Source organism: Pyxicephalus adspersus, chromosome 2 (assembly GCF_032062135.1).
Source record: "Pyxicephalus adspersus chromosome 2, UCB_Pads_2.0, whole genome shotgun sequence".
Lineage (NCBI taxonomy): Eukaryota > Metazoa > Chordata > Amphibia > Anura > Pyxicephalidae > Pyxicephalus > Pyxicephalus adspersus.
The window spans coordinates 23267658-23280371 of NC_092859.1; the positions used below are offsets into that span (position 1 = coordinate 23267658).

Consider the following 12714-nt stretch of genomic DNA (forward strand, 5'->3'; position numbering starts at 1 on the left):
TTCTTCAGATCTGCTCCTATGATTGTTTGGATAAGAAACCATCGATAAATTGATATATTATCTGAAAGGCCAAATGAGGCATTGCAGGTTCAATATATATATTGTTTTACTGTAAGGATTCATATGATTTAATCTTTTTGCTTACATAGATCATCCAATCAAATCATTTTATGGAAGTCTGTGACCATCAAAACTCAGATCAAGGGGTGCACAATGACCTCAATGTCAGATATGATTTTTTCAGGGAAGATAATAGGATGATTATTATTATTATTAATGGGATCTTTATGAAATCTGGTGGTCTGCTCTGTGTAGTCATACTTTACATTCTTTATAAGGTACAAATGTTTCCTGTAGTGTAAAGCAGCAGCGGAGTCGGCAGCATTCATGAAACATCATGTTTACACAGCAGGTCACCTTCATAGGGCGCTGCACATAATGTTTATCAAACATTGAACTGGTTTTTCCCAATTCCCGGTGCCTGTGGTAGCCTTAGGCCCTCTCCAACCAGCCCTGTTCTGTCTCACCGCTCACAAAAGAAACTTTAAAGAGAACCTGTTGCTTCTGCAGATTGATGCAATACAGAATCACTTATTATATATAGCCAAAACTTTTCTTTACTCATTTACTTACTCAGTGACACCACAGAAGTAAGTAAAAGAATCCCCTCTAGGAAAGTTGTCACCAGAACAGGTGTCCCAATTATCCTTTTATTTCTGTTTGTTTTGTTTTAATGGCAATGGTCACCAGAACAAATGGACAATTTTGTTTGACCTAAAAAAATGGCTATTTCTAAGGAGTGTTGGTATGACCTTGTAACATGACAATAAGCTATGTGAAAAAAATGATACCATTGTAATCATTGAATTTACACATATCCAGGTACTTTTTGCTGGGTTGAAAGCAGACCCTATGTAAAGTGGACCTGTCATTTTTAGACATTGTGGGCATCTATGGATATATTCTGGTGATGGCATCCCAGTGCTGGTTTCTATTGGCACAGGGAGAGTCTGTCTTTAATGTCAGCTCTTCAGGGCAGGGTCCTCTCCTCCAGTGTCACTGTCAGTATCTGTCTGTCATTTGTAACCCCTATTTATGTACAGTGATGCTTATTATGTTGACGCTATATAAATCCTGTATATTATTATTATTATTATTATTAATATTATTAATAATAATAATGTAGGTCAGTTTTTCTCGACCCTTTTACCATGGCTGAATATTTAAATTGACTTTCAGGTCTTCAGGGAACCCCTGCTATAATTACTATATCCACAGCTCACAGTATATAGTGTGGTGGTCGGTGTAAAGAAAGTCTCTTACATTGCCTTGCAGATAGCCAAAAACAATATTGGTGACAATAGTAACTGAACTGAGAGGTAGAAATTGCTCATCCCCCTAGCATTCTCTGGGAGAACCCTGGTTGAGATACACTGATGTACGAATAAGAACAATAACTGAAAAGCATGCAGGTCCAATTTTTGGACCCCTATAAAGCCCCTTTATTAACAAAGCCTGCTTTACATTTGTTATGAACACAGATATTTACAAATACGCCAAAGCAGTGTCTGTGTGTGAATGTGCTCTTTCATAAGTCCACTCCAAAGAAAAATACAATAGGTTCTGTTTTCTCTGTTGACACACCAGGAGAAGGTTTATTTCCAAAAAAGTGACAGGTGTCATCGGCTTTGTCCAGAGTCACATGGCTAAAATGACTAAAAATAAATCCTTGTATAAAGCTTTATGAATTGAACCCAGTGTACCAAGGGACTATTTACAGTTACAGGTGAGTGTGGGCGGAGATATGGCTCCTCCCCCCATCCTGGCTGCACAGGTAGGGGACTGTCAGGTGCAGCAGAGACAGTGCAGGGAGCTGAGTGCTGTCACTATGGACAGGGAGCTGTGTGTCTGTCTGCTGCTTCTTCTCTGCTACATCCAGCTGGGTCACACAGGTGAGTACAACTGATATCCAGAACTGATAGATCCATAGGAGAGGGGCTTTTTCCACACCAGGATCTGATCATTTCCCAATAATGATGAATTGTTCATCCATTCAGGAATGTATTATCAGGGGCTCAGGAAATGTTGAATTTGTTGTGTTTAATTTAGATTGATTTTTTAGACTTTTATATCTATATTTAGACTTTTAGCGTTGTTATTCACTGAGTAGTTCTGTACAATTTAAAAGTTTTATATATGAGGGTAAATGTTTTCTGTATACTTTATGAACACTTTATAAAAACTATGCAACATTTTTACAGCTGTGGCTGTAAAGTTAGTTTACCCAAAAGTGTCCTCTCATTTTTTGTGGGTTTAAGCCCTGAGATCTCCTCACCAAAACCTCTGGCTGTGTTCACATTTCCTTAGCCTACATTTACATGGTTTTATGCAGTATGGTGTATTTTAGATGTAATTTACTTATTTTACAATTCATGTGCATTTTTGTTTTATAACAATAGTCATAGAAAAATGTTTTTTTTTCAATAATTTTTCCTCTTTTTTAATGAATGAACTCCGTCTTTAAAATTTGGTTGTGTTCATAATAAACGAAACTGGTGTGCAGAATTGGGAGCTCAGTACAGGCATAGTGGGAGCCTCTTATATTGGGCACAGCAGGTGTACCGAGCAAGAAATACAGTGTAGGGATGGTGAAAACAACTCACAATCATTAAAACAAGTGAATAGACCCAGAACTTACCACAGGAATAGTGGGGACAGCAGGTGCAAAGACCTAGGAACCCATGAAGAGATGGCAAAAAAAATCCTCATTTTGTGCACAGCAGGTGTAATAAGCCAGGAGTAAAGGGGTGATGGGAAGTCCTCATAATTATCAAAAGAGGGGTGCAGATGTGGTAACAGGGATAGTGGGAAGCCCTCATATTGGGCACACCAGGTGTGCAGACCTAGGCACTCAGCATAGGGATGGTAGGAAGCTTTCCTGCATAATAGGCACAGTGGGTGTACAGACCTAGGAACTCATCAATCTCATCAATGGAGTTCCTTTTAATGACCAAGTTAGATGATGGGCAAACCAAGTTGTTATCAAAATAGGAAGTGTCTGGAATTCTGAAGAGACATATATTACACTTTCCTTTATGATCCATTTCTTCCTCATTTGGCCACCCATTCTCTGGTAATCTCTTGCAAAATTTAATATTTTAATATAACAATTTAAAATGATGACAGGCAACAATACAGCAATAATCATATCTGGTGTCAAATAAAATAAGATCAACGTCCTGGGTCATTCACATTATCTGTTTTCTTCTTTCAGCGAGCAATGAGACGGTTGAGAGTTTGCTGCAATGTCCGGGTAAGTCTTCAGATTCTTATCAACTACAATGCTATTTATCTGATCTGAATTAAGTATTTAGGATGACAGATAATCCGAAAGCATCAACATTTGGCACTTAATGGTCCCCCTGTAAATTGTATTCACACCTATGCACATACATGTGTGAGGAATACTGCACTTTCATAATATCCTTTGGGAAGCTACCTAGATTTTGGATGAATTGTATTTTCTATTGCTGATTTGTTCTTGAAAGTGCATGTTCCAAATCCGTCAAATCAACAATGCCTGTATTCCTATCTTTTAAGAAACTAAGGACGTATGGAGGTTGCCTCTCCTTCTAAAAAACACTAGGCTTGTGTCATGTTGATCCATTGGCTTCAGAACAAGTATGTAGATCAGGAATTTTGACTTTGCAGATCTACATGGTAAATCCGTTCATTAACTGAAGCCAGAGGGATCAGCATGACTGTCTGGGTACTAGAACATTCGCTCGTATTAGGATATTTTCTTCAAGTGAATCATGTAGTGCGTGAAATGTTTCCCCAAGCCTGTAAATAAAGGAATAAAGCCAAAGAACCAAGCAACTAGCCATTTCAGATCAGTCAGTCATGGCAGGCTGTCCCAGAACACCTTTCCTTTGATAAGGGAACAGAATCCAGTAAGATTTTAAGAAATTGGGTTCATGCACTCTGTTACCATAAGCATTACTTGTGTAACATTACATTTTCTATTTTGTCTTTCGCTTGCACAGAAACCAATATCTGTGACCTGGCCAGCCGATGCTGTGTGTCCGGGATGGACAGTTATGGCTGGATCGCTGCCACCATTGGCTGGGCTTTGTGGTTCCTAACACTGATCCTCCTCTGCATCTGTAAGGTGATGGATCTCCGTCCCGATGAACCCAAATACCTCCGGGCCTGAGGGGTGCCAACAATATAGATGGACAAATGTGCTGCCTTGCCATGAACACAGGAGCCAGAACAATCATTTAACAAAAACTGTATTTGTTGGAGGCCTTCACAATTAAGCCTAAAGATTTCTGGAGGATAATCTGAGACCCCATTCAGCAAATACATGTACACAGATCAATTCTTACAGGGAGAAGTTCTTACTCTCTTCTACTGAGAAAAATGAAAGGTGTCATTGCTGTCTTCTCCTGCTGAAACAGCCAGACAGATAACACTTTCAGAAGGCGGCAATGATTTATTAATTCCAGTACAATTTATCTTTGCTTTTTTCATTTTGGATGGGGGAAGAAAGAGTTAACAATTTTCTCAGGTTTTTCTCTCTTTTCATCTCTTTCTGCTCACAATCCCATAGGGGGGATTTTTGTCCACTTCCTGCCCTTCTGACATTCGTAAAAAAAAAAACTTTAGGTATTGATTTTACCAAGAGAGAAATACGGACAGGAATAAATTCAATGGCAGAAGTTCCAACCCTTGCCCACTGTTCTAGAAATGTGTTTTTGCTTTTATGTTTGTCCCATACTCATCACTTCCTTTACTTTGATTGGTAGAAATTTTGCAAAGGTGACCTTACCTTTTAAATTGCAAAGAAGCCTAAATGTATTCAAAGAAAGAATGGATTTTTAGGCCCCTTTTATTAAGTGCTATCACCAAGTCACAGTCCCTCTCTCTCCAGCCTCTACAGCCACATGCTGTAATGTAAAAAATATAATAGGAAAAAATAAAAACACATTATATGGCCAAAAGTCACATCACACATGTTAGATATTAAATTCCAAAACCATGGCATTAACAGTACTCTTCACTGGCAATACCAGTCATATGAAGGGAATGGGGGGGGGGGGTTAGTGTATTCTATTACAAAAAGACCTATCTCTGTGAACGTAGCTTGTGACAAAATTATTTAAGTCTGAGAGATTGTATGATCATCACCCAATAAATTATTTCACAGAAATCCTTTTTCACTTGTCTCTTTATTACATTGCTGGGTTGTAACATGCATCGGTTCCCGAATGACACAATCAACAAATACCAGCTCAGACCTCCCCATACAAGACCCTGAACGTGCACATTAAATAAAAATGAACAGAAAACAATACAAAAAACAACACACAAAAAAATCACAGCAAGGAAAAAAAAAACACCCCCAGACCGGACCCGCCGGCCCATCCCTCCCTAAAACACACACAAAGGAAAACATTACAAACATGTTTATGTACAAAGTTTTGTGTTGTGAAAACAGAGACTTGTACAGAAATGTCAAATGAACAGTTCACAAGGTCTGTGCACAACACAGCCCAGAAATTAACCTCTCACGGCCGGGCAGGCCAGCATGTCACGGTGTGAAGGACCCGGGCAAAGACCAAAAACCATTGATTTATATTTTTTTTTCCACAAAATATCAAACGTGAAGAAACTTTGTGTTCTGATTAATTACAACGTCCTCATTTAATTGTCCAACTCTAACTTGTATGACGTTCAGAGGTGTCCTCAGAATCTCCAGTAAAGTGTTGATTGTTTTGTTTTGATTTGTTTTTTTTCCTTTTAGATTGTTAACACAGATATGTCAGTATTTTGAACAGTCAGTTTGTATATTGCTAAATTGTAGCACCTAAATTAACCCTTCTGGGACTGGTTGGATCAGCAACAATAGGCTGTGAGGTTTGTAAAAGGTTAAGTTGTGTTTTTCATAGAGCCAAATTGGGCCAATGACTCGAGCTCTGCAAATTGGCGGGTTCAAAGCAGAAAGTGCATAAGGAAATATCACTGAAATCAATTAGCATCACTGCTGCTCACTCACCCCACCTCGCTCTCTATAAGAAAGATAACACGATTTACAAGATGTATAAAAAGGCCTCAAAGCAAATACGGCAATATAGTAGTCCCTACCTTAACATATTGCTAAGGATTTTGGATTCTGATAGTTTTGCATACTTATGAAGCTGATTTGGGCAAACAATCACTTATTTTATCTATTTCATTCAATGTGGAAATAATCAGGGCCAGTCTCTCCAGAAGGTTTGTTTTAGACCTTCTCATAGGAGAATTGCCACAGGATTTTTTTATTTCTGTTTAACACACATAAAATGTCTCATCTTTGCAGTATGGAATGTTTACTTCCATTTTAGGAACAGATAATGCTTCAATTTGGTAGCAGATTGCAAAACATTAAACCCAAAATTGAACAAGGCAAATACTTAAATAAATCATGTTAATGATTTAAGTGTAAGTTACCCTTGTAAGGGAAGTTAGAGGGTAGCCGTGCACTTACCCTCACAACCCTGACCCCTCATACCTTTAAGCTTCCTGTTAACAGATTGAAGTGTTACAAGTCTTGTCTTTTTGTGTAGACACACAGTTTTCACTGCATGGGAAATGTATCCAGGTACCAAATGATACTCCTGTTTGGGGTGTCACATGACCACATCTGGTTAACTTTTCCACCTGCTCAATTTGGAGATTAAATAGCTGTAATGTAGTATGCAAGCACATCTGGTCTATTAAACAGGTATTCTGTATTTTTGTCTACCACTTGCTTATCAATCTCATTGCTATAATTAAAATTTGCCTTTTTTAAAAGTGGCTGCAGTTGGGCTTTAATTTTACTAATACTTTTAAACAGCTCACTTGTAGGTTTAACACTGACACAAATGAACAAATGTCATCCACAGTGTCCATCTTCTCTATTGTAATAATAATAATATTAATAATAATAATAATAATAATAAAAAATTGTAATTACTCCTTTCAGAGAATCATTTCGGTGGGTACCAGTCACCCATGACTTTTACAGCTTTGACTTTTAGGGATTTTGGTAAAACATGTTTATATATGTTTTCCAATTTACAATAAATATACAGTTTTTGGGTATATTTTCTAAATATTAATTACAGATTTACATTTGTACTGAACTGAATTGTAAAAAACAAATTATGTTTTTAAATTTTGAAATGGAAAAATCCCTAAACTTCTAAACCTCCTCATTACTCTTTTTGAAAAGAAAATAGGGATGGCTATATGTTTCATTATCATACAGCCCGGTCTTCTCCTGTTTTTATTTATGATGTGCCTGCCTAATGTTATGACTACAAACAAGGTGTTTTTGGACCAGAAATTAGAAAATACTCAGACTGGCTGGATGGGAACCACTCCCCTATCTGATTACCAGATACTTAATATTGCAAAGGAATTAAATACTATAAACCTGAGTATCTCAGACTCACCGGCAGCCAATTTTATACTTGTGAAGTCTGCGCTAATTGGCCCCGAATGATGGCTTCTCTTCATTTCTGCTCCCAACTTCTGCAGTTGCTGCACTTCATTTCCTACCTACCAAACTCTCCAACCCTGTCAGATCTACAACTCATCTTCCACCTAGGATACTGCAGACAGGACTTTCTTGTGCTGCACCATTTCTTTGGAACCCATTCTCTGCCCTAGCAGATTCCCTAAAAGTTTGGAATGTTTCAGGTTCTCCTTGAACTAGTTTTTTAGTTGCCTAATATTATTTCCATCTGCAGATCATCTGGTTCATCTCCTAACTCCCAGGCTGCTTCAATTACTTCTCTTGTGTTACATCATCATTCTGGAGCCTTTTCTTTGTCTTGCTCAGATCTTCTGCCAATCTGAATTTCTTTCAGATTCTCCTTGATCTCACCTGATAACAGCCTATTAGATTCCTCAGATCTACAAATTATCTGTTCCATCTTCCATCACCCATTCTACACAAATTCTGGTGCCGCGCCTTCACTAGAACCCTTTCTCTTGGCTCCATCTCACATTCCACTGACCTTGAACTCACCTCACAGTGGCCTATTTAATCAGGTATATCACTTTATACTACAAATCGTACTTTTTATTCTCCACCTTCCACTCTGCAGCTAGGATTTCTATAACTCTGCAATTCCTCATGAAACACTCATCTTTGTCCTATCAGACCTTCCACTGATCTGGAATGTAAGTTGTCCATGACTTTACTTCCTTAGCCTCAATACCTTACATTACACATGTTCCCCCAATCTTCTTAAAATTGCCACTCCCTACCAGTGCGTGAAGTATGACACTGTTTTAGCTGCACAAAGAAGACTGCAGGCATAATATTATGTGTTCTGTTGTGCTTTACTCCTAATCAGGCCACCCTAAATGTGGCTTCATCTAATCCTGATAAGTGAAGGAACCTTTCTATAATCTGTTTTTATGTTCAGTTAGCTTCTTTTCATCAATCTGTTAACAATCGATCATTTATATTATATATTTATAACATGGGAGAAAATTTGGGTGGTAAAATATGGGAACTTGGGATGGAGAGATAATTGACAACCTATTGGCAATCAACTGACGAAAAGCCTCCAAAAGTCTGATATAAACAGTACTTACAAAACCCTTCAGTCCAGAATGGAATTGTGGAAAAACTTTTGTTCTCCACAATGTTGAAGTACAAAATACAGAGGTATATCCTAAAAGTGCAATAACCCTTAGTTTCCTAACTAATATGTTCTGTCTGTCACATGATAGCCCCCATGTGATATTTATGTCCCTGTCATCTTAGCCCAGCTCAAGCAGCCCATGTTAATGATCCATCCAGGGTAAGGTTGCTCTTAGTAGTTACGATGCTGACCAATTATCCTGCTCTGGCTTCCATAGGAAGCGGACAGTATAGACGCAGCAGTCAGCCCTTATCAGCTGTGGTAAGCGGGTGCCACCACCTGCTTTTGGGAGAGGCGGAGCAGCTCCTCACGGATGGCCTTGATGAGGGAGGCGGAGGAGTGACCGGGGTGAATATCCTCAGCAGATGCAGCTGGGTAGCAAACAGAGGGTGGAAGGTGTGCGGGAGGCTGGCGAGCCGAAGGTCTGTTCCCTCCAAACATTTGTGTGGTGCTGTAGTCCTGAGCTCCATGGACATGTCCCTGGATAAAAGATTTGTTACACATTTACATAATTAGCTTGAAATACATTTAAAGGCCTGCACATACAAAGCCCTAAACCCACAGATGATCCAGAGGAAGGCAAAAAACATGGGCTAATGCCTAAAGCAATCATATGATCCCCTGCATTTTTGTTTTTAACAAGCAGCTTTCATAATGATAACAACATGTGGCTGATTGACAACTCCCTGAGATTTACCAGTGGGAGCTGGTTTATTAGAAGACATTCCATCTGACCCATTCCGTCTGTTAAAACTGTGCATAGTTATGTGCCCCTAGTTCATAAAGAGGAAATGTATTAACTATCTCTAAGCATGGTTAAATGGTAGAAAATTAGCAAAAAGGGTTTAAAGTAAACCTTAGCTCAATGTACATTGAAGCCCACCACGATGTATGTATGTATGGATGTACAAGTGTGAACAGCCTTTAAAACTTTGCAGTGTGGCTCATTTTTATCTTTCATTTTAGGGCGAAGTATTAAAACTTACAGCATCTCGGTGAGGGAGATTTCTGGTGGTCTCCTCATCACGGGTATAGTATGAAGGCCAGCTAGGGCCTCCAGAAGGTTGTCCACTCCTATTTGAAACCAGGTCTGTGGGCTGTGCTCCCATACGACTAGCGATGCCCACTTGGGTCAGCTGGTGGATTTGGGCAGAGCCTGTGGGAAAAACACTACGATTACGATATATAAAACACCAAGCAAAAGAGAAATTGTTCGTGTTGGTAGTGTATCTTCTACCAAGAACAAAAAAATGATTTAATATAGCTTAACAGTCCTTAGATATGATGATTGCATAACATTTTTTTTTTTTTACTGTCCTAGGGTGACTTTACCCCCATGTATCTATGGAGAAGCAGCTTTGTCACCCTGGAACAGGAAATATGTTCTTGCCCTAAGACCTAAAAAACCTAAATGCAGCAACCACATATGAGGACCTGTAAACTACAATAATATTATGAAAATATAAATATATATATATATATATATATATATAGAGAGAGAGAGAGAGAGAGAGAGAGAGAGATACGCAGCTCTAATACTAACAATAAACCACACCAACCCCTTCTCTTTGACTCACCCGTCCTGTTCCAGGTTCTCACACTATTAGCAAACTGAGCCAATATATTGTGTCTGATAATACGCAGACAGTTACAATTATCATCACCACTCACATCACAAACATAATTTACCTGAGGTGCTGCCGAGGGGGCGAGGTCTGGCCACTGATGGTATGTCCTCGGGATACATCCGAGCCGGGTACTGCACTTCTGTCTGCTGGGGTTCTACTGGAGCCACCTCTAATGGGGGGAGGAAGCCAGAACCAAACCCTGGACTCCTAAAAAGGGGTGGAAAGAGACTGTGAGAACAACAGGAGCAAGGACCCGACTGACCCACCCCTAACAATAAATAGAACTTTAGGAACTGAATATTTGATGAGCTTTTTTTGTGTGAGTAAATTACCAATAAATTACAATGAAAAAAAATGTTGGGAACTTATCATCACTGAAAAAAAAATTAAATAGTGATATACTGGGAAGAACTATTTTCTCCTAACTGTCCTATATGTGTAGAAAATGTTTATACATAAAGGTAACAAGGGTTTGATTCTGAGTCTACAATGAGTTATATCTCCACAACTGACATCTAAAGGAAAAGGTTGCCTGGTACAGTGAACAGGGACTATCTCCCCATCTTCATGGATCATTATTGGGTTTAGGGGCCTTTCAACAGTTTTGCTCTAGTCTATCCCAGGTGAATGGCAGAAATGAAATACACATAAATCCAGGAAGAACCCATAAAACTCTCTGATGTCTCGGAATTTTCCACACTTCACAGTATCAGAGGTGAAATATTCCCCAGCCAAGAACAGGCATGGGAGGTCTCTGGGTATGAGGGACCGCCGGAGTCCACAGATCAATCTTCCAGCACATCAGCCATTAAGCACGGCTCCGAAATCAATGTGCCGTGACCACTGCAGCGGATCACTAATCTTATTACCTCATCAGAATCTGGAGGAAACTTCCAACCAGTGTCTATGTTCCATTGCCAACTGTATTCTGAGTAAAAAAAGGCACTGCTGATTTAGAGGGACATCACTTGTGACTGTTTCCATTTGTAACCGCAATAAAAATACACAACAAGGATTCCAATAATTCTAATTGTCATCCTGATTTGTTTTTCATCTGACCAGTTATAAACAGGTGAATATCAGAGGAACACCACAGGAAGGAGGTAAGAAAATATATATTCTGTATATCAGCCAACTCTTATTTTTTAAATGCGAATTCGAGGCAAACACAAACACAGAACGCAGAAAAAAGGACCTAATTTGCCTCTGCAGCTTTCTCTAACCATTGTGCACTGAACTGGCTCTTTGTGCTGCATTTACCTCTTCCTGTCTAAGCTTTGCAGGAGGCTGTTATTAGGTCAAAGTCAGGTACTTGCATTAAAAATACACATAAAACTGTACAAGTCAATAGAAAGCTGCATTCAATGCATTTTTGTATCCTTGAGGCCAAATGATGCAGTCACATTTTTACCTTGTTAGCAGGCTAGGAGCTGAGGGCTGCGTCACTCCGTAATCCACAAATCTCTGAAAAGGAAATAGAAAATAAATGGGACTACTCAGATAATCCTGGCAGTAACACAACCTCTGTCCTAGGATGAGAACACTCACTCCTTACACTAGATCTACAAAGGAGCAGTGTCACTCAAGCATAAAAGTGCACAGCAGGATATGAGCTGTAAATTTCTCTCTCCAGAGGTACTCAGTACTCAGGGTGAGATCAGAACTATCTCTGGACTTGCCAGTATGGATGTCTCTATTGAATGATATCCCTTCAGCTTGAGTTCCTAGAGACAACAGTAACATTATGGACTTATGCACTCCCTGTATGACAATTCTCCCTAGGGAAAATAGGAATGGCGAACCTTCACATCAAGGACACAGACATTAACTGTTTTTTCAGACCTTCCTGCACTTACATTGTACTGTGATGATTGGTGTGACGGATATTGGGGCCCCCAGGCAGTAGAGTTCCTTCCATTGCGGGTAGGAGTGCCATTGTTCTGCTGTTGCCCTGATGGAGAATTTCCAGTTTGCACAGCTGTTTGGCTGCTGGGGGCCACCAGTGCGAAGGCATCATCCAGAAGAGATTGCATAGTCTGACGCACCTCTTCAATAGAAGGTTGAGGAGCCACATACTGAGCTGGAGGAGGGCCCCGGGGCAGAGAACCAGGGTATTTACCCAACTCTGACACTGGAGTGGGGTTGTCAGAGGGCAGATCTGGGTCCGACTACAGAAAAAAAAGAACCACACAGTGATCATATCCTCGTATAATACAATGGTAATACAGAAGTCAAGTTATTGGATTACACTAATAAAAACAAAACATTTATTCTTAAAGTAAATGTGAACTTTTTCCATGGGCGTAAAAGGCCCAATTAGAGAGATTTCACATCACTTCCTGTCCTGTTGGCAATGTATGATCAGGGAGGAAGCAACAGAAAAATTGCAAAAAAAAATT

The 12714-nt window shown here is 39.5% G+C and overlaps 2 protein-coding genes across 3 annotated transcripts in view; one reads left to right on the top strand and one right to left on the bottom strand.

Annotated features, from left to right (window-relative positions):
* Window positions 1-1833: 1833 nt before the first annotated feature.
* On the top strand, window positions 1834-5215 carry TMEM213 (transmembrane protein 213). The gene is made up of 3 exons (XM_072399948.1): window positions 1834-1952; window positions 3275-3313; window positions 4047-5215. Exons 1-3 carry the CDS (start codon window positions 1889-1891, stop codon window positions 4214-4216), a joined length of 273 nt encoding a protein of 90 aa, XP_072256049.1. The 5' UTR covers window positions 1834-1888; the 3' UTR covers window positions 4217-5215.
* KIAA1549 (KIAA1549 ortholog) overlaps window positions 5216-12714 on the bottom strand; it is a 50614-nt gene continuing 43115 nt past the window's right edge. For both annotated transcript variants that reach the window (XM_072399947.1, XM_072399946.1), the window contains exons 16-20: window positions 12172-12483; window positions 11727-11779; window positions 10377-10522; window positions 9674-9843; window positions 5216-9167 (exon numbers count right to left, since the gene is read on the bottom strand). In XM_072399947.1, the coding sequence (XP_072256048.1) occupies window positions 8940-9167; window positions 9674-9843; window positions 10377-10522; window positions 11727-11779; window positions 12172-12483 (909 nt within the window). In that variant the 3' untranslated portion in view covers window positions 5216-8939. The remainder of the gene's footprint in view (window positions 9168-9673; window positions 9844-10376; window positions 10523-11726; window positions 11780-12171; window positions 12484-12714) is intronic.